At 41.6% G+C, this 23,942-nt stretch overlaps 1 protein-coding gene across 4 annotated transcripts in view; it reads right to left on the reverse strand.

Moving 5' to 3' along the window:
- The window catches only part of NR3C2 (nuclear receptor subfamily 3 group C member 2), a 218,964-nt gene that overhangs the window by 21,361 nt on the left and 173,661 nt on the right, over window positions 1-23,942 (reverse strand). For all 4 annotated transcript variants that reach the window (XM_069780415.1, XM_069780394.1, XM_069780405.1 and 1 more), the window contains 2 exons: window positions 17,484-17,822; window positions 16,931-17,075 (listed from right to left, as the gene is read on the reverse strand). In XM_069780415.1, coding sequence (XP_069636516.1) covers window positions 16,931-17,075; window positions 17,484-17,822 — 484 coding nt within the window. The remainder of the gene's footprint in view (window positions 1-16,930; window positions 17,076-17,483; window positions 17,823-23,942) is intronic.

A 23,942-nucleotide genomic window follows, 5' to 3' on the forward strand; every position in this document is an offset into this window, starting at 1 on the left:
CCCTGAAGCAGGCTGAGGTCCTCCTGCCTGACGGGTCGTTACTGCCCAGAGACCAAACGGCTGCAGGCACCCCTGAGCTGACCCAGAGACAGCTGGGGAGAAGGACCCCAGAGACTGATCTCCCTCCTGCTGCTCTTGCTGCCCTCTCTCTTCCCAAAATTACCAAAGCCAGGCCTAGGACACAGATAATGGTGATTCTCAACTGACCTCTCCCAGGAGGCTCAGAAGGATATGTACTGAAGTTGAAAGGGAAAGGATTAATAAGAGACATTTGTACTTCAAAAAAAATATGTTTTAAGGTATATCTCAGACTGCTAAAAATTAGCAGGATTCAAAACAAGAACGGTCTATTACATCCATTATTACTTTTGCTGGACACCAAAGTTAGTTTCTCCAGCCTCAGAACATAAAGCAGCTGCCACCATCCCTGCCTGTGTTTGACCTCCACAGACACAAGAAGCGCCAGACCTTTCATCTGATACCACAAGCCGCACAGCAAATAAACCGAAACATTTTGAGGTTTTGTCTCAGGTTTCTTATGCTTTCACTAAACAGTGTGGCAAAACACTCTCTGTGACAGATAACCTAAAAGTATCCTGACTCAAAACCTTTTCTTTTTTTTTTTTAACATTGCATTGCACTTTTTGTGATATTTTACTTTTTCACTCTTATGTTTTTCTTTGCATTTGTTTTGCTTTTATATGATTGCCTAAATAGAAGAATTGTAGTAAAAGTCAGGGTTTTTTGACTGGGCTTTTTTTTTGGTCTGTCTTTTAAATATTTTGTCTTTTATCTACTTAAAAATATTGATCTGTAGTTTACCCTCAAGGAAAACCTGATGGCATTGTTTGTAGTGAGATAAAAATTATACACAGAACTAGTTACTCAGTAGTTTTAACATACAGCAAACCTCTAATTTCAAATCAGTTTCCCTCCCGAAAAATCAATTCAGTTGATTTATTACTTATTTACAAATTATTAATAACTACAAATTGTGTTAGTTAATTCATGACTGTTTAATGTAAGATAAACATTTTGTGGGAGTTTACAGTATTCAACTTTGCATTTGATTTTTAACCCACACAGTGTAAAATAAGAGGGCACAGAGCTTTTGGAAAATTCAGATGCTGACATCACAGACATCCTAATACCATGAGAGTAACAACAAAATAAAGCAGTAGAAATGGCTCATATAATTAAAGAAATAAGGCACACAGAAATTTGGGCATGTCAACATAACATGAACAAAGTTATTTCTCCCTTACCAAATGTCTCATCTAAGAATAAATACCATCAAGTCAACAAAAATGCCATTACCACCATGGGGACAAATTAAGACAAACTTCTATGTTGCCTTCCACCCTGCTTTTTTTTTTTTTTCCCTTAAAGGGAAGGGTGGGGTGCGGGGGAAGCAAAAACCAAGCAACTAAAACCAGTTCTACCTCTGACAGAGCATATAAACTTCTCAACACGGAAAATGGAGAATGTGAAGATCTGGAATATAAGAGCATGTATCTTTATGGGGACATTTAAGAAGGTAAGTACATTTAAGTAATAAAAGGCGTGGAGCCAAAGCTCTGAATCCGCTGTGTGGATACGCATTCAAAAGTGGTGTCGTTAGCTCAGTTTAGCTTAATCCTCCTTCATAATAATATGCTTTAAACTTTACACCTTAAGTTAATCCATCTTAAGTTCCCCGAGTGTCTCCTTACAGGCTTAATTTAATGCCCGGCTCACATTCTGCCTGACCTTTCCCGCAGCCACAGCACTGTGGGCAGGCAGAGCGGCCGCAACCAGCCCGTTCCCCCAGCTACTGCTCTGCCCAATTTCTATCTGCTCCTGTAGAGCCGCTTTGGCCAGGGGTACCTTGTGTTGCCTGGTCACCGAGTTGATCACCACATCCCCACCAGAACTGAACCGCTGCTGCTTTTCCCTCCTTTCCCCTGGCAGGAAGACGAGGAGGGTACCTCCGCCGGTGAAGCTCTCCAAGGCACCTCAACCGCCTCGGTGGGAAGAGGGGTTTTTGTTCCTGCTGTCGGGTTTCTCTCAATGAACCACAGCAAATGTGTTCCTAGTTGAGAGACTCCCTGGTACTTCTGAGGTCGTCTTCTCTTTCTCCCCGCTTGATCTGGGATCTCCCTGCTAACCCCACGCAATCTCTATGTCCTCACCTCTCTCATCTTTGCCACCCTTATTCCCAAATTGACTCTAGATCTCCGATCTTCCTTCCATGGGCAGGCTGCGTGGAGACCAGCTCTGAGGTACCAGCCCAATACCTCAGCCTGTTTCAACCTCAGCACCTATACACCAACAGCTGAATACACAGATGAGATAGCGGCAAACCAACCCAGCTCCTCCTATTCCTCTGCTCCATGGAAGCAGCCGTCCTTTTTCGCAGGGGCAAGCGACTAGGCAAATGGCTTGAGCATCCGGCCAAAATGGGACTGATGCCCCAAATCACCAAGGGATGAGCCACCCAACTATAAGAGAGATGTAGGATTTGAGCAGTCACACCGGGGGAGGAGGGATGGTTTAAGGAAACTGTTTAAGACTAGGCAGCCTAAATACCAAACCAGACATATATCTCATTAATACCCTTATGTGACCTCCACAGAAACCAAACAGCAACATCAAAAATTGTGAAACTACAGGCACTCTGTACAGAAACAACCCGTTACGAATGAGTAACTTACAATTTATGAAGTAATCATCAAGTCTAGTATCGTAAATCTCCTTGTTGAGGATGGAAACTGCAACTCAACTGACTGTAACCAAAAAGAGGAACCCACGCATCAAGGAATATTCACTCACAAGCAAAACTCAGCCCCAAACCAAACCTGATACCATGCTTTATTTACTTTCTCATGGATACTATTCAAAGCTGCAGCACAAGGCATCTTCCTAAATTAGACAGGGAAGCAAAGAAAGGGAAAGCTGTGGTGGGTGTTTTGAAGTTTCATCAGGACTCAGGTGGCTTGCTGATAATCTCAAGAAAAACTGGGCAAAGGTGTCCCCTTTCACAGCACCTCAGAGGAACAAACGTGCAGCTGACTTAGTCCCTTGGCCTCTGCAGCTCAGAAAAGACTTAGGAAAAGACCAAGCAACACTTGTAGCAAAAGTCTGATGTCAAAGATATTCTTTGTGTTTCCTGATTTTATGTTTTCTTCCCCTATAAGAGCTGTTTCCAGTTTTATAATGAAGAGCCTTTCCTTGGCTAGACTAAAACCTGTATCCATTTGAAGCCTGTCCATCATTTAAAATGATTTCAGGGAAATTCAGAAAGCACATTACACTGTGACAAAACCAAACCAACCAACCAAACAACCCAACAGGAAAACCTGCCAAAGGCCTGAAGGTCAAGACCAGTTTGGAAGCCTCAGAGAGCAAGGTATGGTTTCAACCATGCCAGAAGGGGTCAGTCTGAACTTGGCGGTGAGAGGAGTGAAACACCACCAGATGCCTTTAGGGCAAGGCAGGCAAGCTGTGGTTAAAGGGGGAAAAAAGACCAGGGACATGGGATCACAGAGTCCCTTGTTCAGCTGCTCAAACCATCTAATGAGAAAAGCCCTTTGCCTGAATTATCTTACCTGCCTTAGGAGGGGTTCACTTGTCAGGAAGAAGTTTTGAGGTTCTTGGAGAAAGAAAAGAATAAACATATTATTGTAACAACAATTTACTCTTTCTTGAGGGAGTATTCAACTTCAACAGCTCCATCATGAAGAATGGTGGGAACAGAACGCCACTACCTAGCACAAAACTGAACCTATTCTGCTGTGCAAAGGGGCAATCACTGCACTGCTTTGTGTGCGGCGGCATGGGGAAACACTGCGCATCATTCTGCTCGATGGACTGTACAGAGACACCTGTTTCCCATCTTGAAGCCATTATAAACGCAACCAGAGTCAGCAGTACTGGAGCACCATCATTAAGTTACTGCACTGATCAAAACCCAAGCCAAAATACATTCAGAATTCAGGCAAAATTCAATTATGACTTTTCATTCAGCACTTATTTCTTATTCAGCACTTTCTAATCTGCTCGTTTTGCAAGCCACAGCAGAGAGAGACAAAAACATACTCCCTTCAACGCACTGCCTTCAACTCTTAAAGCTTTAGAGCCATCTCCTTCCAGGAAGGAAAAAAATACCTGTTACCTTGCATCAATGGCAAATGCAGGTACTCAATCCTTTTGAAATTAATGGCAGTTTTGTCATCAGTTTCTACTGGAGAGAAATTTGGGTCATGCCCATTTTTCCTTTAACTTGTCAGTAAGCCAGCAGAAATAAATACCCCATCTTTGGCACCACGAGCGACCTCCTCCTCCTACTGATAAGGCAGCAGATGCTCTCCTTAAGCAGTAAGGGAGAGAGAATTCGACTATTACCCTGCAGTTGGTTAAACTGCCATGGATAAACATAGCCTGGGAATTAGGTGGTTTATCCAGGGAAGTGTTAGCCTAGAGGTAGCATAAAGGTGACAGCCTCAGATGACCACCCTGCTGCCTGCTACACAAGCAATGGTGCCTGCCACCCTGCTACACAAGCGATGGTGGATCTCAGCCAGGTTACAACATCGCAGCCCCTGGCTGCCTGCTCTATCGTGCTGCTGGAAAACACTGTCCTCGTACCAGGCTCAGGGAAAAAAAACAAGCCAAACCAAACCAAAACCAAAGTGTCATTGCCTCAGCCCCCAGCGACAGTCTGGGTTTTCAGCATACTCCTACATTCCCGGGCCATTTTGGCTGATACCACTGAACTGCCTGATGCAGCTGTTGCCCATGTACGTGCTCCTTCATACAGGGGCAGGCAGGTGCCAGCACTCATGTCTGAAAGCAAAGCTGCAAGACCTGCCACCAAATGTCACCTCAGCTCTTCCTGCTGCCCACAAATCTCTCTGACCTGTCCTACCTGACTTTAGCCACTACTGCCAGTCAGCATTTCTTCGTTCTGCCTAGAAGGTGGGGAGAAAAAAACTCTGTGTCCTATTAATCTGACACAGTAGCAAGGCCTTGGCACTACCTTCTACTTTGAAAATAAGGAGGTTTTATGGTGAGATCGTCCTGCAGCAGCCTCCTGCTGCTGTGTTCCTGCAGGAATCTGACATGCAACAGGAGAAAGCTGCTCCCTGCAAGGAAGCACAGCATGCAAAAAAGACTCCTGCTCTACAAGTTGCTGAAAGAGAAATACTTCAGAAATTATCTCCCCCCACCAACCCTGCCACAAGAACGTGTGATCCCACCGTTGCCAAAGTAAAACATTTAACCCCACAAGCTTCTCTCCAGGTGACTGGGATGCTGCAGACTGAGGGGTGCGTAGCTGGGAGCACTGGCATTACAGCAATGACCTTGGCAGAAGAAGCTGCCAAACCCAGGACAAAACAGGGGTTAGACTGAGGTCCACCAATGCTGAACACCGATAATCAGACAAGGAAGGTCATTTCACATTAAAACAGATCTACAGGCATAGATGGTATTTTGTGGGCTTTACCCACCCAGGCATACAAACTTGGCAATTTTTACACTGAACTTAAAGGGGCCAATTCTGAAAATCAGTTTTCTCCCAAGAAAGTCCTCCTGGTGATCCTAGAGAATACAATCCCAGATAACTAAGAAATTTAGAGCTGCTTTAAAGTTTCAGCTAAGTGTCCTCCTGTTGTATGCCTATCAACAAAGGACCTGGCAACAGCTTGTGGATAATGATTGCCAAGGAGAGTTTCAGCTCCCAACTGGTAACAGAGAACTTGTGCTAAAATCCAACTTAATAATCACCCAGTTATGTAACCCTAAAATCCCAAGCACATCAATAGCAAAAACCCCCAAATATCTGCTGGAATTAACAGTTAATCATGCAGTTAGCAGAATGCTGATACCAAATACTCTCTTTTGGTGTGCATTTGCATTCCAAAAGAGACAAATCACAGTTTAAATGAGAAAATACATAATTATGCCTTTACCAAAATGCTTTTTCAATACCATATTCAATAATTAATGATGATAATGTACACACGACAATAGATACTCTTTTAAAGTTCAACAGAGAAAGGTAGCACCAGCTAGAAAAGGTGCCCATTAGATATCATTTTATATATCCATTATGGCAGGGCTCACTGTCACTTGCAGTGGTTCATCAGCAAAACTACTGCTATATTCCACATGCAGCAGCAATTCTCCTCTTGTGCCAACAATGCCTCAGAATCAAGACTTTGCTCACGCTGTCATGCAAAGCCTGGCATTTTCTGGAAGTTGACCGAGGCATTCTTCCTCTCATACCAGTTTAGAGAAACTACTTCCTAATTTTTCTTTTAATAGGGAAGATTAATATTTAACTCTATAGGAGAAGCAGTGAAAGGAAGTACTATGCATGTGAAAGGCATTTGGAGATGCCACCAAACAGCTCATTGATGTGCAGAAAGATTAAAGCAGCACCACGTTCAGACAGACACTTGAAAGGAACAGACCTCTTCTCTATCCTAGCCCTTCCTGCCAAGGACCTCGAGAGAAGTGAAGAGACCCTCCCAAAAGACTTGTGGTGTCCCAAAGTCATGCTGAGACCGTACTAAGGGAGCATAATTATGCCAAGTTAAATGTAAAATCACTGGGCAAGTCTTCATGCTAAAGTCATAAAAACTAACAGTCAAACCCTTTCAAACATCACAAGCTGGAAACCTGCCAGAACATCCACTGGGCCAACAGATGATCAAGATGAAAAAGAAGTGTTTGAGAAAGATCAGGCCATACCAGAAAAGTTAAATAAAATCTTTGCATCAGTGCTCTCCATAAAGGAGTCCAGGAAGGCTCTGCACCAGAGTCTCCCTTCTCAGTAAGCAAGTGTGAGAACTAGTTTCAGATTAAAGTGTGAGTAGAAGAGGGTTTAGAAAGAAAAAAAATACAGTAAAATGAATAGTAATAAATCACCAAGACCAGATGGCATCCATCCATGAGCTGTAAAGTAACTCAAATATGGAACTGCCGAACTACTAACTGTGCTGTGCAGCTTATTGCTTAAATTGCCCTTATAAAAGGCGTGGAAGGTGACAAACGTGACTGATTTCTTAAAATGGGTCTGGGAGTGGGGAGGGAGCACTCAAGACACCAGAGGCTAGTAAGTCTCGTTTCTGTATCTAGCAAAGAGATTGAAAGAGGAACATTAATAGATAAATAAATATGCTATAAGGGAAGAAAGTGCAGCTTTGGCAAAGAGAGGTCACGTCTCACAAATCTGTAAGAGCTCTCTGACGATAGCACGAGGATGTTCTGGTTGATACAGGCAGTGTCTGTACGACGGAAATGCTTTGCACATGCCGGGTCTAGCTGCATCCCATGGCCATATGGGGTGAAACCTAAGCAAACACCAACCCTCTCCTCCTCCTCCTCTCCTCTGCCCTGGTTTCCACACAAAGGAAACTGGGGCATGCAGCTTGGGTATGGGCTGCAATACTGTCTGTCAGCGTGCCAGCATGGGTAATTACTGGGCTAGGACCTCCTGCACACTGCACTTTGCATCAGGAGGTATGCGGGGGTGCAATCATGGCCAAGTTGGATTTTAAAGCTGTTAGAACGATCTCCTGAAAGCTCTTAAAGAGAGCTTAGGGATAAGGAGGAGTGCTCTTCATGGATTATTAGCAGCTTAAAAATAGGAGACCAAGGGTAATAATAAATGGACATCTCTCACAAGTAATGGAGGTTACCAGGGAAGTCTCACAGAGCTCTGCACTGGGGCCTGGGCTGAAAACTGTACTCATACATCATCTGAAAAAAATCAGACCTACGAAGTGGCAGAGCTTGCTGATGACTCCAGACAATGAAATCAAGAGCTGCCTGTGAAAAAGAGCTGAAAAATCTCACAAAACCGTGTGGCTGGCTGACAAAATAGAAGGTGAAAATCACTAATTGCAAGACAATGCAGACATTATAATCATCTTCCACCCATACATACAAAATAACTGTCTCTAAATTAACAAACATCACACAATAAAGGGACCTAAGTGTAACTTGGAACAGGTTTCTGGGGATTCTGTCTTTTGAAAATGCTTGCTCAGTGTTTACTAATGGTCAAAAAAAGCAAAGGGAAAGAGAAGAAGAGTCAAGAGCAAGACAGAAATCATAATTTTGCTACTGTATGAATCCACTGAGCTCTGAACACAGCGTGTCAGGCTGGTCTCCTCCCAAAATTAATACAACAAGCTAGCAAGCACTAAGGGAGGAGATAAGGATGGCTGGGGTAGTAAACAACTGAAATACAAGGGGAGATTAAATTGACTAGCTGATTCTTCAGCTCATAGAAAAAACGATGGGACTTGCTGGAGATCTCTAAGTGATAAATGGCATACACAGGATGAAAAGGAATATATCTACTATTACTACAAACACAAGAATGAAGTGGCACTCCATTAAATTATCGACTACCTGCTTTAGAAACATCTCCAACAAACAAATATGCATAATTAAATTGCAGAAGCGACTGCCACAGAACATTTTAGATGTCAAGATTATAAATGTATTCAAAAAGGTACTAGGCAAATTCACAGAAGAAAGATACAGAAGGGTTATTAAGCACAATTGTCCGAATGCAATCTCCCATGCAGAAAGTACCTAAATCACTGACTGCTGGAACGGGCAAATGAAGAAGTATCATTTTACCCTTGTCCTGATCTTACGCTTTCTTTGCAACTGGCCAGTTTAAAGGATGAGAAGCTGTACTAGATGGACCTTTCTTCTGACAGTTTTCACGTTCTTACGGATCTCCTTAGAACTACTTTATGGCCTGTTTTCCTTTACAGTTTCACAGTTTTAAATAAAACACCCTAGAAATTTAAGAAGTGTTTAGAAATAAAGGCATTCAAAGGCAGAGCCTTTAGAAATTTATGCGAAGGAGTTGAATATATTGCTTTGCCCAACCATTGACCTGTTTACAAAGAAAAAGCAAAATAAGACTTGGAAAATCTAGCTGAAGCGTATTACATCTATTATGTACAGGTACGACAGTAGTTCTTCAAAACTTCCTTCTGTGTCTGCACTATTTTGGGGTGGGTATGTAACATAATCCTTTCACATACTTCTCTGGATGGGAACTGAGCTGCACTTTATGAAAAAGTAAACAACAGTAACAACTTATATAAAAAATTTACTGATAAAGATATCCACTTCTCATTGCACTGACAGTTTAGATCGTATGAATGCAGTACGCTTCGAAATAATATATGCAAGCAAAAACCACGCAGGGAGGAATATCAAGGAGTGCTTGCCAACCTTTTAATAAGATGAGTGATATCACGCACAATTTATTCGTGAAGAACGAACATTGACAACTCTTATCAACAATCATTGCGGCAATACTAATTAAAGATGAGGGATTTGGAGACTGCCAGATGAAAGAGATTACAAAAATGTACCTAAATTTAGACACTACAGTATTAACAGATTGCAAAAGAAACCAAAAGGGTTAACAGACATCATCCTGCAAAATGTAAATGGGGAAAAGTAATCTTTCAAACAATAGAAGTTACTTATTGGCTTTATCACCACTGAAAGATGATCATAGAATCATAGAATGATTTGGGTTGGAAGGGACCGTAAAGATCATCTCGTTCCAACCCCCCTGCCACGGGCAGGGACACCTTCCACTAGACCAGGTTGCTCAAAGCCCCATCCCACCCTGGCCCTGAACACTTCCAGGGATGGGGCATCCACAACCTCTCCGGGCAACCTGTTCCAGTGCCTCACAGCCCTCACAGTGAAGAACTTCTTCCTAATATCTAATCTAAATCTACCCTCTTTCAGTTTAAAGCCGTTACCCCTTGTTCTATCACTACATGCCCTGTAAAAAGTCACTCTCCGGCTTTCTTGTAGGCCCCCTCTAGGTACTGGAAGGCTGCTATAAGGTCTCCCCAGACCCTTCTCTTCTCCAGGCTGAACAACCCCAACTCTCTCAGCCTTGTCTTCATAGAGGAGGTGCTCCAGCCCCCGATCGTCTTCATGGCCCTCCTCTGGACTCGCTCCAGCAGGTCCATGTCCTTCTTATGTTGGGGGCCCCAGAGCTGAACACAGTCCTCCAGGTGGGGTTTAAGTAATCATCCCTCCCCAAGGTACACAAGGTTAAAAAAAAAAAATCTGCTGTTCTTGAATATTGAGCTTATTTTGTTACATTTATCTTCCTGCTGTTACCATAGAAATCAGAATACCAGAAAGACTTATAGGCCTCGTGCAGGCTTCAGCACCAAAAGGGCACAGAGAGGCAGCTGCATCCTTGCACTGCGTTACACAACTCCACATCCTAATGGTCCCAGCTTCCACAAGTGTATTACGAGAGGATATTAGGAACATAATGAAAAGACAATGAACACGCTATTTACTAATAAAATACACATAATTAATAAATGCAGATTTTAAATAAAATCTTAGCTATTCAGCCGAGCTACATCTTAATTCTTAATTTTACGACTTTCCTCAATGTTACAAAATCCTTTGCCCATTCACATCCCATGACAACATTAGCACAGAAACTTCACAGAAATCCCCATGTACTGAAGCTGTTCTTCCACCTCTCTCTACCTCATTTGCTCTACATCAACCTTCTCGTTTGAAAAATGTATTCTCTTTTTCCTCTATTGTTAATATAAATCTCTGTCTGCTTTTAAAACTTCACACTTGGGGCAATTACCAAAGGCATAGCATGAAAGATCCTCGAAATACCACATTTTTATTTAACTGAAAGTTAGATCTTGCACTTAAATGAAGGATTTATATTAATTTGTAGTAATCTTTGTTAGTTTGTTAAACTACATTACATACATAGTATTATTGGGTTATTCAAGAACATCTGGAGTAGATGATTGAATTTTATAATGAAAAAGCCATCCATACTGCAGTACAAACTAGAAAAGTGGCCAGTAGTGTCACAATTGCCCGAAAGGGCAATAATGAAAGGACAGCCACGTCTTAGTTCACAATCCGCAGCCTGAAACTTCACCTTACCAGTCAAAAGCACCAATACGTCAATCAGTATATTCTGCTCTTAATGTTTTGTATATAATAGTCAATAAACTGCAGCCTCTACAGAAACCTTTTCACTGTAAGGATTGAACTGCATATGATGCAATACAGTACTTTCAGAGATGGGAAAAAGACATCACTGATCCAAATGTGTGTGAAAACCAGCCCCAGATTTTAGACTCGGTTTTTCAAGTTCACTTCAATAATTTTGGGTACCTCGTGCAATGCCTAGTGCTGTTTTTATCAGGCAAACCTTCAAGCCCTTGACTAGGGCAAAAATCTCTGCAAAAACCCAATGACAGTTAGAAGAAAGTACAACGGCCAGGAAATTCAGAACCTGCACACTTATGCACCTGTGATTTATTCTTTATGCTGCAGATGACAAACCAAGAAAAATCAAAGGAGGAGGAAAACACATAGCACATTAGTCATTTGGTGCATTTGGAAAATACTGTTGAAATATTGATGCTGTACTTCAATGTACTAAAGTGTCTCAACACAGTGTCTCAGCATTACTGAACTCTTTCAGTATCCCACATCATTGCTATTTTACAGCTAGGTAAGGCTGAAATGATAAATAAGATAATTTGGGTTAATTTCCTATAATTGTGAATAATTTTGGAATTTGAGTCTCTTCTTCAAAAGTCCCCCAAGGATTTAGAAGTCTACAAAGAGACTGTGTTAAAACCTACAATCAAAAGAAAAATGGAGACCTGCAGGGCAACTCCAGCATCGGGCTGGTCCTCTGGTTTCTTTACGCCAGCAGAAACCAACACATGCCAAAGAGGATGCGCGGCTTGATTTTTGATATTAGTCAGCAATGCCATCAGCTGGGTTTTTGCCCTATGGAGAGATGAAAAGCCACCATCCCTCTTCCTTAGGGGAAGGGATGGATAAGCAGGGCAGGTTGCCATGAGGGATGCCGTTTCTGGCCTCCAGCTGCAAGGGGGATACGTGCTGGGAGCACAAGCTGTGGCCCTGAAGGCAGCCCACATCCCACTGCTCCTGCTGGTTTCCCACGTTGGGGGAGTAAGGATCCCTGCCGCACCACGTCTTGGTTCCTGCCGGGTTTCTGTTGGCAGCGCTGCACTCGTAAATGCTTTTTATCCCTTCCTGAGCCTCTGAAAGGTTGCCAGGCGATGCCCTGACTTAATGTATGGGCGGAAGCAGACACCTGGGAAGTTGCCACCACTAGCCAGTGGGACAGCAACTGCCCAAGCCCGTCACAGAAATGTAAGCAAGAAGGAGCATCCCTTGCATTCCTCTGGGATTTAGGCATCTGACTTCTGCACTGCGAACACATAAACTCCTACTATTGAAAGATTCAGATAATCAGATTTCTTCTAGGACCTAAACTGTCAGGCTGTCTCTTTTCAAAAACGTTGGGGACTTTTCCTTCAAAAGGACACAGCCAGAGGAAGAGACTTTTTAGCTATTAGTTCAATGATTAATTCATCCAGTAAGGGAGAGACCAAAGGAATTTGAAACCAACTTCCTTACCTACCAAGACCACATCTTAAAAATCACGGTTTAGGCTGTTCCCTGTAGCAAACAGTACATTTTGCATAGCTTCAGACAGAATCCCTGAAAATAAGCTAGCGTTAAAAACCACTGTATTTTGCTACATCCCTTGCTTTGTTCTTGCGCCCGTTCCAAGCAGCACCACTCAGTTTCCTGCTTTCAATTGTGTATAATTTTACTCATTTAATGCTCTGGACTTAAACTGTCCATGCATATGCCTGCCTCAGGTTGAATTAGATTAGAAAATTTCAGCTGAAGTCTTTGGTTAAGTCTTAAAGAGAAATTTTCTCCCTCTCTTGAGTTAAATAAACAACAGCCATTTTTTTCTGTGGGATTTCTGTTACTTTGCAGTAGGAACCTGAAACGTCTCAGAGCTTAGGTCTTGAATCAGGGATAGTCTTTTACTGTGTCTTAAGAAAATCTTCCCCATTAATATCTCTCTGTTCTCCCAAATCCCTAGATCCATTCAAGGTAGGGCTTCCTCGCTGGCAACAAATGAAGCAAAAATCCAACAGTCTCCCACTACATAATCCTGTATCATCCCTACAACTCATCCAACCTCATCAATACAAAAAGGAAGGAGTCACACGGGAAAAATATTACGGGATAATTTAAAGGTTTGGTTATGGATAAAGTCTTCAAAGCACGTACCCAAAGGGCTCAAACTATGATTTCACAGACGACCTTAATTTTGGAATTTTGTTAACTTCTCAGATTTGAGCTTGCAGCCTTAAGACCATTATTGCAACATCTTTTGAGTGTTATTACATATGCAACAGTCACCCTTTAAGAGTGTTTACCTGCAATAGGAATTATGTGGTGTCACATATATGACAGTCTTTTAAAGATTTACTGTGGAAAACTAAAGCTATATATATATAGAATATTAGTTTTGATTACAACTACAATGCTACAAAAGAAATGGATTAGCTCCCCCCCCCCCCGTAACTTACACACACACACACACGATAAAATACATTGGTCTATTTTATGCCTCTTTTCAGGCTGTTTTTAGGCATTTCTGTAACAGGGTGAGCGGCCATTTTCTTATCCCTCAGTTCACATCTTCACATTTACTTAAGCCCAATTAAAGCAATGGAAAATATACGCACGATCCATAAAGACAAACAGTACACTTAACTGGATATGTAACATGACTAAATGAAGGCGGACAAATATTTCCAGTCTTCCATAAGCCTAACAGGAAATCAAACCACTTATTAGTAGGGAGGCATTTTGCACTGTATTTATACAATCAAAGGTACATTTAACAGCTATTAACAACACAGATCCTCATTTGTTACTTGCCTTGTTTACAGGCCTTCAGAATAAGAAAGAAAACAAGATCATATATCATGGCCTTCCAGAAACATTACGACTTCCTTTTATTCACAGTAGTTAAGAGTAAACGGAAAATTCGTTTAACGTAAAACAAAGCAACATAATTCTGCTAATGCCAACCTCTACTTTCACTCTTTTTTAACTGTTCATTGAAGAAAATGCTGAACCCTTTGGGGCACCGAGTGCATGCTACTGGCCAGGGACCTTCCTAATTACTTCTTGCATAGAGACGGGAAATGACCTCTCCAGACAAAATATGAAGAAATACCAAGAAAATCTTGGCCAGGTGATAACAGGAACATAAAACTCTCTCAAGCCACTAAAAGGAAAAGTAATTTTAAAGCATCTCTCTTTCATCCTGCATCAACTAATACATGTCCTAAAATGCCAAGGGCAGTACAACACTCAAAAAGTTGCACCAAGTGAACCTTAGGGAGGTCTGATAAACCTCGTGGCACAGAAACGAAGGCCCGTGTTTATAACTACAAACCACATTTCCAAGTTCATGGTACTCAAAAAGTAAAGGTAAGACCAGCCTTCAGCAATTGCAGAGCAAAGCTTCAAAGCAGTGTATTTTCACAAGCAGGAATATATATTATATTTTGTGCTTATCTGAATGCTTTCTATGCTGAACTGTATTGGCTGACTTGTGCAATTCCAGTAATTCACCTCTGACCTTATGTCAAAATTCAGAAAAGCACTGCATCTCTTGAACTTGGCATCACAAAATAATTTAGTTTGGGAGGGACCTCTGGAGGTCTCAAGTCCAACCCTCTGCTTGCAGCAGGGCTAGTGTCAAAGTTGGAGCAGGGTGCTCGGGGCTTTGCCCAGTCAAGGCTTGGACATCTTCAAAGACAAAGACTCCAGGGTCTCTCTGGGCACCTGCTCTGCTATTTCACCATCTCATTATGAATTTCTTCTCCTGCTGTCCAGGAGGCAGTTTGCTGTCCCAGACTTGTGATCGCAGGCTCTCATCCTTCCGCTTGGCACCTCCATGAAGAGTCTGACTCCATCTTTTCTACAACAACTCATCAGGAAGCTGAAGGCTGCAATTAAATCCCCACTGCACCCAGCATGGTCTTCTCCTGGCTCCACAAGCCCAGCTCCCCCGCTGTCCCAGGCAGCCCCCGACCACCTTGCCCAACCTCCACGGGGCTCTCTGCAGTTTCTCAACAACTACCCTGTGCCAGGGAGCCCAAAACTCAAGGACTCCAAATGCAGTCTCAAAACTACTACCCTGAGCAGCAACATGAGAAACTTGAACTAATGTCTCCCACAATTCCCACAGAATATGAAACATGAGCGAAGTGAGAAAAACCCTCTCGTTCCAGAGATGTGTTCATTACCATTCTGGAGTAAGCACCGAACTGCCACCCTTTTACCTCCAAGGAAATTTCTTGCCCCGATTAGCTTCTTCGAAAGGCCCTGTCCCATATCTCACAGCTCAACACAGCTTCTGATAATTAATTTTCTTCTCTTTAGAAACACCTGCCTTCTGCTACCTTTGGTAGCTCTGCAATGAGTACATTGTTAAATATGTAGAAGACCAGACGGCTATCTTACATAGATATACGGTTTTGGATGTTTTTGTTTTGCACTCCATGACATTGCACTCCTTTTCCTGACTGGATCCCAACCTCAACCTCAGTATAGTTCTGCAGGTGCCTACATTCAAGGCTTGCAGCATAAAACTCACAATTGATCTCGACTGCTGGAAGCTACTTCTACCTGCAGTATCAAGAGTGCTAGCAATGCACATGCACTTTTATTTGCAAGCAGGATTGATTTCTCTGTCCAATAAATTTTGACCCCCCACACTAACTTTCTTCAGATGAGAAGAAGCTGCTTCTGTGTCTGAACTTTTAGTCTACTTTTCCCCAGGAGAACTAAACTCGTTGAAGTTCACATTTTCACTTAGCTTTAGCTACAGATACTTTTTCTGTGATGGTTCTCTAATGTACAAGCCGCAGTGGAGGTGCTTTCAACAAGGAAAATGGCTGACACTACATTCTCAACCACATGCAGTGAATCACCAGTTCCTCCCCTAAAAAAAAACCACCCCAAAACCACCAAAACCACCACCCCCCCCAACCCAAACCAAATGATCCTCCTTTGATACTGCTCATTGCTTTGGGACCAATCTCAAACACACTAATTATTTAGGAATTCCTAAATCCAAGAAAGGCTATTAAGATGGACAGCGAAAAAGCATCTTGTCTAAGAAAAACAGTTCATAACGCTTCAGGAGATTGAGCGGCAAGTTACTTTTTGTTCATTCTTTTCCTCTTTATTTTTCCTTCAAGAGCACACGTGTCCTACTGATTATGTCTCATTCTTACCTCTAGGAAAAAAAACCACCAAAAAACACAACACCTTCTGGGATAAGCACATGATGTGACCCCAGTTTGCCTGTGTGTTCACTTAAATTTTGACATTACTGTCTTGGAATAAACACTAGGCGAATGGAACAGAAATTAAATTATACTCATCAAAAGCAAAGCACTAAACCACAAACTTAAAATATGAAGGAACACACATACTCAGAAGGAATGGTTCCTTGGTTGATCCTTCTTTTTGTCTGAATGTATCATAAAATAAGTTATGTTTCATTACTGAAAAAACATTTTGGCTTCTTTCATGGTTGCAAAGAAGGGTAATTAAGACTGTCAAGAAAACACATTGAACAGCTGTATATTGTTAACAAAAGCACCATTATATGACTGCTCTGAAAAACCTGGCAATTTAAACATTCACATTTCCTAGAAGTTAGATATTTTTCCAAGCTCCAGTAGATACCAAAAAATGTTTTTTTCTATAAATCTTGATTGTGTATCAGTCATATTTCAAGCCAGCAGGATAGTCCTAGTTTAAGAACACATCTACATACATAAGGAGAAGCGGATGGCAGTATCAAAGCTTCACCAATTGAAAACTGAGTCACTGAAAAAAAAAAATTAAAGCTACTTTTTAAGCTGGAATTAGCTGAAATTTTCTTAGACTGCAGGTATGCCTGAAAACCAAATAAAGACAGAGTAATCCTTCCAGGCTGTACTGAAAAGGACCATTAAGGAATACTTACTCATCGAAGATCAGGTCTGGAGCAAAATAGAGGAACTGGCTGTTTGTATGTTTGTACGATCTCCAACTCAAGGCAAACGATGACAGACACATCCATGAATACTGAATTAAAGTAATTTGGTCCTCGAGAGGCAAGTTTCTAAATCCTAGAGATCAAACCAGAAAATACCCATAAACTACACTGGGCTTTAGAAGCACTGGTGAAACCAGCACTGAATACATTGCTCATTATTTTTCTAGTATTAATGAACAAGAGCAGCACTCCCACAAAACATACTTCCGAAAAAACAAAACCCGTAATTTTTCATTCCAGTGACAAAACATGTTTTCTTCTTAGGAGGCTATTATTCAAAATGAAAGCTTTTTAAATATTGATCACAAACATTACATAAATGAAAAACCCCAACAATCTTCTCTCAGATGTTCACCTCACACCCCCCTGTGAGGGTTTTCAACACGGCCCACAGATTAAAGATGCAATTTTTCAAGCAAATAGTTCATTAAGCTAGAAGAAACAGTAAAGAGAAATGCCACCAAATACGTTGAGGTCTTACCTGGAAGTATCTTTGCCCACTTCACCACCTGTATCATCTGCTTGCCGGCCAGGCGGTTTAAGGTGGAAAGCAGGTACTCTGCTGTGTCTGGCTTCGAACTGTCGTATCCTGCATACACGATCTCTGGTTCAATGTTTTCAAGGATCTTAACAGGAGAGGGAGTAAGTGCTGGTGAGATAGCAGACATGTGGGGGACAAGTGCTGTGTTTACAGAGGGCTCGTTCAAGGGCGCGATGTACGTCGTCCCTTCCTCGGGGCTCTGGGGTGGTGGCTGCTGCCGCTGCTGTGGCTGCTCCTCGTGCATCCCTTTCAATTTCCCCAACTTTTTGGACTTCCGGGCTGTGAAGATGAGCAGCACAAGAACCAAGTCAGTACAGAAAGCCAGTGTAACCCCAGCTTTAGAGAAAATGGAAGCAGAAGTATCATCTCAAAGTTCTGAAGTGAAACAAGTGCAGGACCTTAGGAAATAGCTCACTGCCTGCAGCACTGTTACACTGGAAAAAGGACCAAAAGACACATATAAGCTCATTTTCATTGCTTTACTGGATGTTTTTGGAAGTGACAGAACGTCCAGTATCTGTCTCCATACAGACATGCATAAAACATCCTAGTTACTGTGGTTGGTGCAGATTAAACATTTCAGAAGTTTAATTGTTTTGTAGCTTAAATTAATCGCTTATCACCTAACAAGTCTGCAATTCGGGTTCTCCATTGCATTTGGTCATCAAAAGACATTTCCTTGGCAATGCCTAAAATTAGCAGACCCGGAGCCCTCCCAAGCTTTTGAGTACTAGTGCCCACCCTGGCTGCACCTAAACTTGAAATGCAGTGAATCCATTTTGAACAGCCTAAGCTAGTCAAATTCCTTTGCTTTTGCTGCTTTGATACTTCCGTAAGAGCTTCATCCCCATCTCTTGAGTAGTTTTGAAATAATGCTCAAAATATTTACCCCGTTAAAGAAAAAACACTGAGCCTTGTGTTACACCTTTCTCACTGCTATCAACATTCCTCTAATGATTTACCTTCCCTTTTCTTTTCCTTTTCTTTTTTTCTTTAATGCTACCCTCCCTACTTTACTAAGTATTCTTAGAAGACAGCAAAGCTAGTGTGCTTCCACTCTTTGCAGAGATGCCAGCCATTCTCTGTGGGTTGTCTTCCCAACTTTGCCATGTGAAGCACAGATATGTAAGCAGGCAGAAAGCCCTGCTCCTGCCCCAGCAAAATAATCTTGTAGCATGAGGAAAGAATGGGAAATAAAAAGCAAGACAACTAAGTTAAACACGCACACAAAAACAAACCAAAAGCTGATCACTCCCCTTTTTGTGATAGGAAAACATAAGTAAAATAATCTTTAACATCAATAAATGATGAACTAAATTTAAATGTTCACAGCTCTTTCAGAGTAACTTCTCTCAAATATATATAGTCTTTCTTACCTATCTGTACACAGCTGAAACCCTTGTCTGGACTTTTTATCTTCCCGTCTCGATTATTGCAACATCCCTTTTATTGGCATCAGTAAATACAAGTCTATCTCACTCCTGCTTAGAACACTACTGCAAACACCCTTCTTTGTCCATGCCCTGTCCCGAGCCTATCTCCTCGAGTGTCTTCCCCTGTCACCAATTCCCCTCCTTATTTTTCCATAAATATAGTGTCTTTTCTGCAGTTTCAGGATCCTTTGTGGCCAACTTCCACCCACCCCTCCTCTCTTCTCCATTATCAAAATGTTCACTTCCATTCCAGCTCAGCACGCCATGCTACTGCCTCCTTGGAAATCTTCAAAGCTTGCTCTATGCGCTTCTTCCTACTCCTCTTATTATGCTGCAGAAATCTCCCCACAAAGATCCACAGAACTACCTCATTACTCTTCTACAAACTCCTCAAACCCGATGTTTTTAGAAAACCCTCCTCAACAGTAGAGCTGCTGTTGCCCTGAGACCATCGCTGGCAAACAGCAGCCATTCGTGTTTTACCGTTTCCTTGAAACTGGGGCTGCCTGCCCAGAGCCAGCGGCTGCGACTCAGCTCGTAGCGCCTGCGAGGCAGGATACAGACGCCCAGGGTCCAGGACAATGCACGCCCAAGTGCAACAATAGCCTGTTGTTTTCAACACTTCCTTGCTGGGACAGTACCTTGAACTCTGAGGAGCTGGCTCATCCCAAGATCCAAAAGAAAAGCTTATTTGTTAGGGTAAACATGGGACATCATTGCTATAGAAAACAGCGGTGTTACCACTCATACGCAAGATCTTGAAGGTGCTCAAACAGCTGCTCCTTGACTACCATTTTCAAAACCTGAATACAATTCATTACTACTGCAGCATGTACTGCACCGAGCAGTAAGTGCAAAATCGGAACAGCAGTTGGATCTTCCTGGCTGATTTCAGCATCAGTGTTGCTCTACAGAGAACTTCAGAGATCTTTGTGTAACTTTCATCACTTTTCCTTCAGAGAGCTGGACATCATTTCATTAATTCACCTACAGCACGTACGTCTGCTTTCAACAATTTTCTTAATTTCTTTATGCCTGCCAACATCCAGACCAAGTGAGGCGGGTTGAATTTTTTAATAAAAGGATTAGATATGCAAATAAAAATGTGCCAGTCCTAATAAAATTTAGTTTAAAAATCTGTTGTTCAACTATGCACATATACTTAACAAAAACTTCTTAATTACCTGAAGCATTAGCACAGATTACATAGGGAAACACAGGAACTGCTGTCATTTGAAGTTATAAGGAAGAGGTGAGACAAGTATCTGTCAGGAAAGGTTTCACTGCAACTGATTCTGTCTCAAGAGACAGGACAGACAAGACGACCCTTAGAAAAGTCCCTTCCAACCCTACTTCTTACTTTTCTATTACAAAACTCTTAAAAAAAGCTCATTCAAACAACAAAGCACAACTGAAGGATTTTTCATCCTCTGGTGCATCAAGTTACACGGATGCTGACATCTGTTCTTCAAGATGCAATTTCCATTCCTAGTACCCAAAAAGCCATTTTACAAAGCAGCAGCTGATCAGGCATTTTGTTAGACAAGCTTTTTACTCAATCTGCAAAATAAAATAGAGGGAGTTACAGGCAAAGCAGATAACTCTGATAAATTTAATTCTGAAAAGTAAGGGGAAATGCTGTTGTTCCCCATTTGGTGCAGTCGCACCTCCATGACGATGTCCTGGTGAAATCACTGTGAGCATTAAATATGGTTTGCATTTATCTTAGAGCAGCAAAGCTGAACTTACACATTTTTCAACAAAGTAAATCCCCAAAGCAAAGCAAGGATGGCCAAGTTCAGCAGAATACCTGATGATGAGTTAACAGAGCTACTGGCCAAGGAAAAGAGAGTTTAAAAATAAGCCTGAAGGAGTGGATGGGGATTAGTGTTTGCTGTTATTATGAAGTTTTATCAGGCACTATTTTTTTTTCTGTTATCAAAACAGGACTAAAAATAAAGAACTTTACATATCTTTCACGTTTGCAAAGGCAAAAAAAAATGCATTCTCACCATAAGCACACCAGAGTAAGAAATGTATTGGTTTACCAACTCCATCAAGTATCTAGCAACACAGATAACTGATTACGTATTTATTAATACATAATTTTGTATGTTCTATTCTTTAAGAGTTTTTCATTAAAAGAAAAAAGAAACAACAATCTTCCCTGTATAATACTGGCATAAAAACGTGTTTTAGTTTCATTTTCTTCCATTATAATGCCTTTAAAATAAAGCTGAGAAAAACATTACTGCTTGACAGTCATGTTTACAGTGAAGAAAACTGTATTTTTCATTTGGCTTCACGCCAGTGCTGTAGCTCAACTGGTTTGGTAACTCCCACAGAAACCAACAACTAAAGATTAAATACAAACTCTGAGCAGTACATACTCCAAGTCGGTCTTTTGAAGCTGTTTTTCGCATTTGCTCTCAAACTCCAATACCAACTATAGAAACGACAAAGCCACCTCTGAATTGGTGGGTAAAAGCCATGCTCATCAGGACCGCCACGTGGAAATGTTCAAGGAGTCATAGGCTCTCCATTCCGACAGGGGATGGGGCATGCATGGGGCGTTTCACGTGGCAAAGCTGAAGTCTGAAGGCTATCTGGGGTTAGGACAAGACTTCATCCAAATGGCTGTACAGGCAGTGACTGCATATTCTCTCTAATGGCAGGAATTCTTGCCCCTCCTGTTAAGCGTTATTGCAGCCAGGATATTTTATTATAATCCTTGTATTGTTAAATCATCTGAGATAGAGTAATAGTTGAAGAAAAACAAACAGTAGTGAAAGAACCACTGCAGATATACCTGAGGTTAACACCTCAGATTTCTGACATGACTTTTGTTGAATAAGTATTTTAGAAGACCTTGTACATTGCAATAAAAATAATGAAAAAGAACGTGATGCAACTGGAAAGTCACGTAAAGTTGGAATTTAAAAAGGCATGTCCAACAGACCTCCTCTGTAGCTCTAACAATAAATTACAGTATAACAGAGGAATAAATAAGCTACAAGTCTGACCACAAATAGCAGTCCCTGTTCCTCTGGAACCAATAGGCAAAGTTTTACTTTTACCTTTTAATTTGATTTAATTTGAGCAGGCCTGTATCCAACATGTTCAAAGAAAAGCCTGCAAATTTTGCAAAGCCACACGTTGTTCCACGTGCTTGGAAGAGGAGAGCAGCTCGCAAACACCAGCTTGGTTGTTTAACACCCTCAATGCCAGTCCCACCTGGCTAGAAAGGGACGATGCTATTGCTGCAGAGGCATTGAGGAAAGCTGAGATGCCATATTAAAACCGGTTTAGCAAAGTCTTGAGCACTGTTAAGACTGTAAGGCAAATTAATATCTTTCCACCCTTACTACAGCCTCAGCCTTATGATCTAGCAAAAAGATGGGACATAATCATTTGAAAACAGCTATTAGCAGGAGACTGGCATGAATTCGGATTTGGACAACCGATTCCTTAGTATTGACCCTTCATCTGTAAGGCTCCTGTCACAAAGCTGAAACAGGGAGGCCCTGCAATTTCAGGATCAGGAGTTTTCGTGCCATGTGTAAAACACTGAAGAGGCTTCTGGTCATCTGCAACAGTGAATGCCACTCTAGGTCAAGTAACAGGACATTAACTGGACGTGACTCTATTGTAAATTGTTTTCTGAATACAAATTAATGTGAACATCAGCTACAAATCTATGGAATTCCCCATTTTTAAAGGTTAAGTTTGAGGGTTTAGGGTAGTTAGGAGACAGTTAAGCTACTACACGCCTTTTTTAAAAATACCATAGTAAACTTACACACGCTATACAAGTTGGGTCTAGAGGGGGCTAATCCATGCTCCCTTTGTCCCCAGGGAATATACACAACTTAAGTTATGGACTCCACACAGCCACACATCTGATAACTGATAACTATTTTTCATAGGCTCAAAATTAAAAATTTTCATCAGCATTATTGTTAAAAAAATGGGATCAAAAAATGCCAAAGAACAAAATGCTATCAATAGTGATAAAAAAACCCATAAATATTATGATTTAACTCAGCAGTTTTATAACAGAGTAATATCTTGTTCGCAGAATTGTACCAGTGTTGAAATTTAGGAAATGAACAATCTAAAATGCTCTGCAAATTCATGCTGACATCCAGTGCTCTAAAGCGAAATCTGAAGTTTGGAAAATTACCCATAGTTCTATGTAGAGTGAATTACAAGACTTCCAATGATAAGCCCCTGTAATCAGATTTTTTAAAAAAATAGGATATTCGGTGCCTGTCTTGCTGCCTATCAAAACCCAGTTATTATCTGCATAGCTAAAGACATGATATAGATGACTAAGAGCTTTATTTATCACGTATGTAAAGCTCTGCCAGAGCCAGGACCAAACTGATCCTGACCCATCAGATCTTTATTCTATCCATGTTGCAGAACATACTTGAATCAGTAAGTGATATCAAAAGCACATTATAATAACATGTGGTACCTCTAGTGTAAAGCAGAGAACATCAGCAGAAGGAAAGGGGAAACCGAAATGGACACAGCACAGAACACAGAAAGCAACGGAGGTTTAAAAAAGAGGTAAAGGAGAAGAAGAGAAAGTGGCGATTTGAGAAAATACATGTAAAAAACAGAGGGGGGGGGGAATCATGATATGCACTTCACACAAGGTATAATTTGGGATTATTCTAAAGTATGTACAGTACTACCAGTGATCTAGGCAGTCTGAGAGTTGACAATATGCTGCAAAACATACTCCAACCACCTTTAACTGTGCCGGCTCTGTACGCAACGCCAGTGTACACCTGCATTTCAAATACTTGAGCTCCTCCATCCATGTCCCAACCTCACTGCTCGAGCCCTGCATCTGAGCTGCAACGACCACCTCCTTCCCAACCTCAGCAGCCGTCAGCTTTCTCCCTTCCACCCCACACCAAATGCTTGACGGCTTTCCTGCACACCCCTCCACTGC

The sequence above is a fragment of the Haliaeetus albicilla genome, chromosome 1 (assembly GCF_947461875.1).
Source record: "Haliaeetus albicilla chromosome 1, bHalAlb1.1, whole genome shotgun sequence".
Classification (NCBI taxonomy): domain Eukaryota; kingdom Metazoa; phylum Chordata; class Aves; order Accipitriformes; family Accipitridae; genus Haliaeetus; species Haliaeetus albicilla.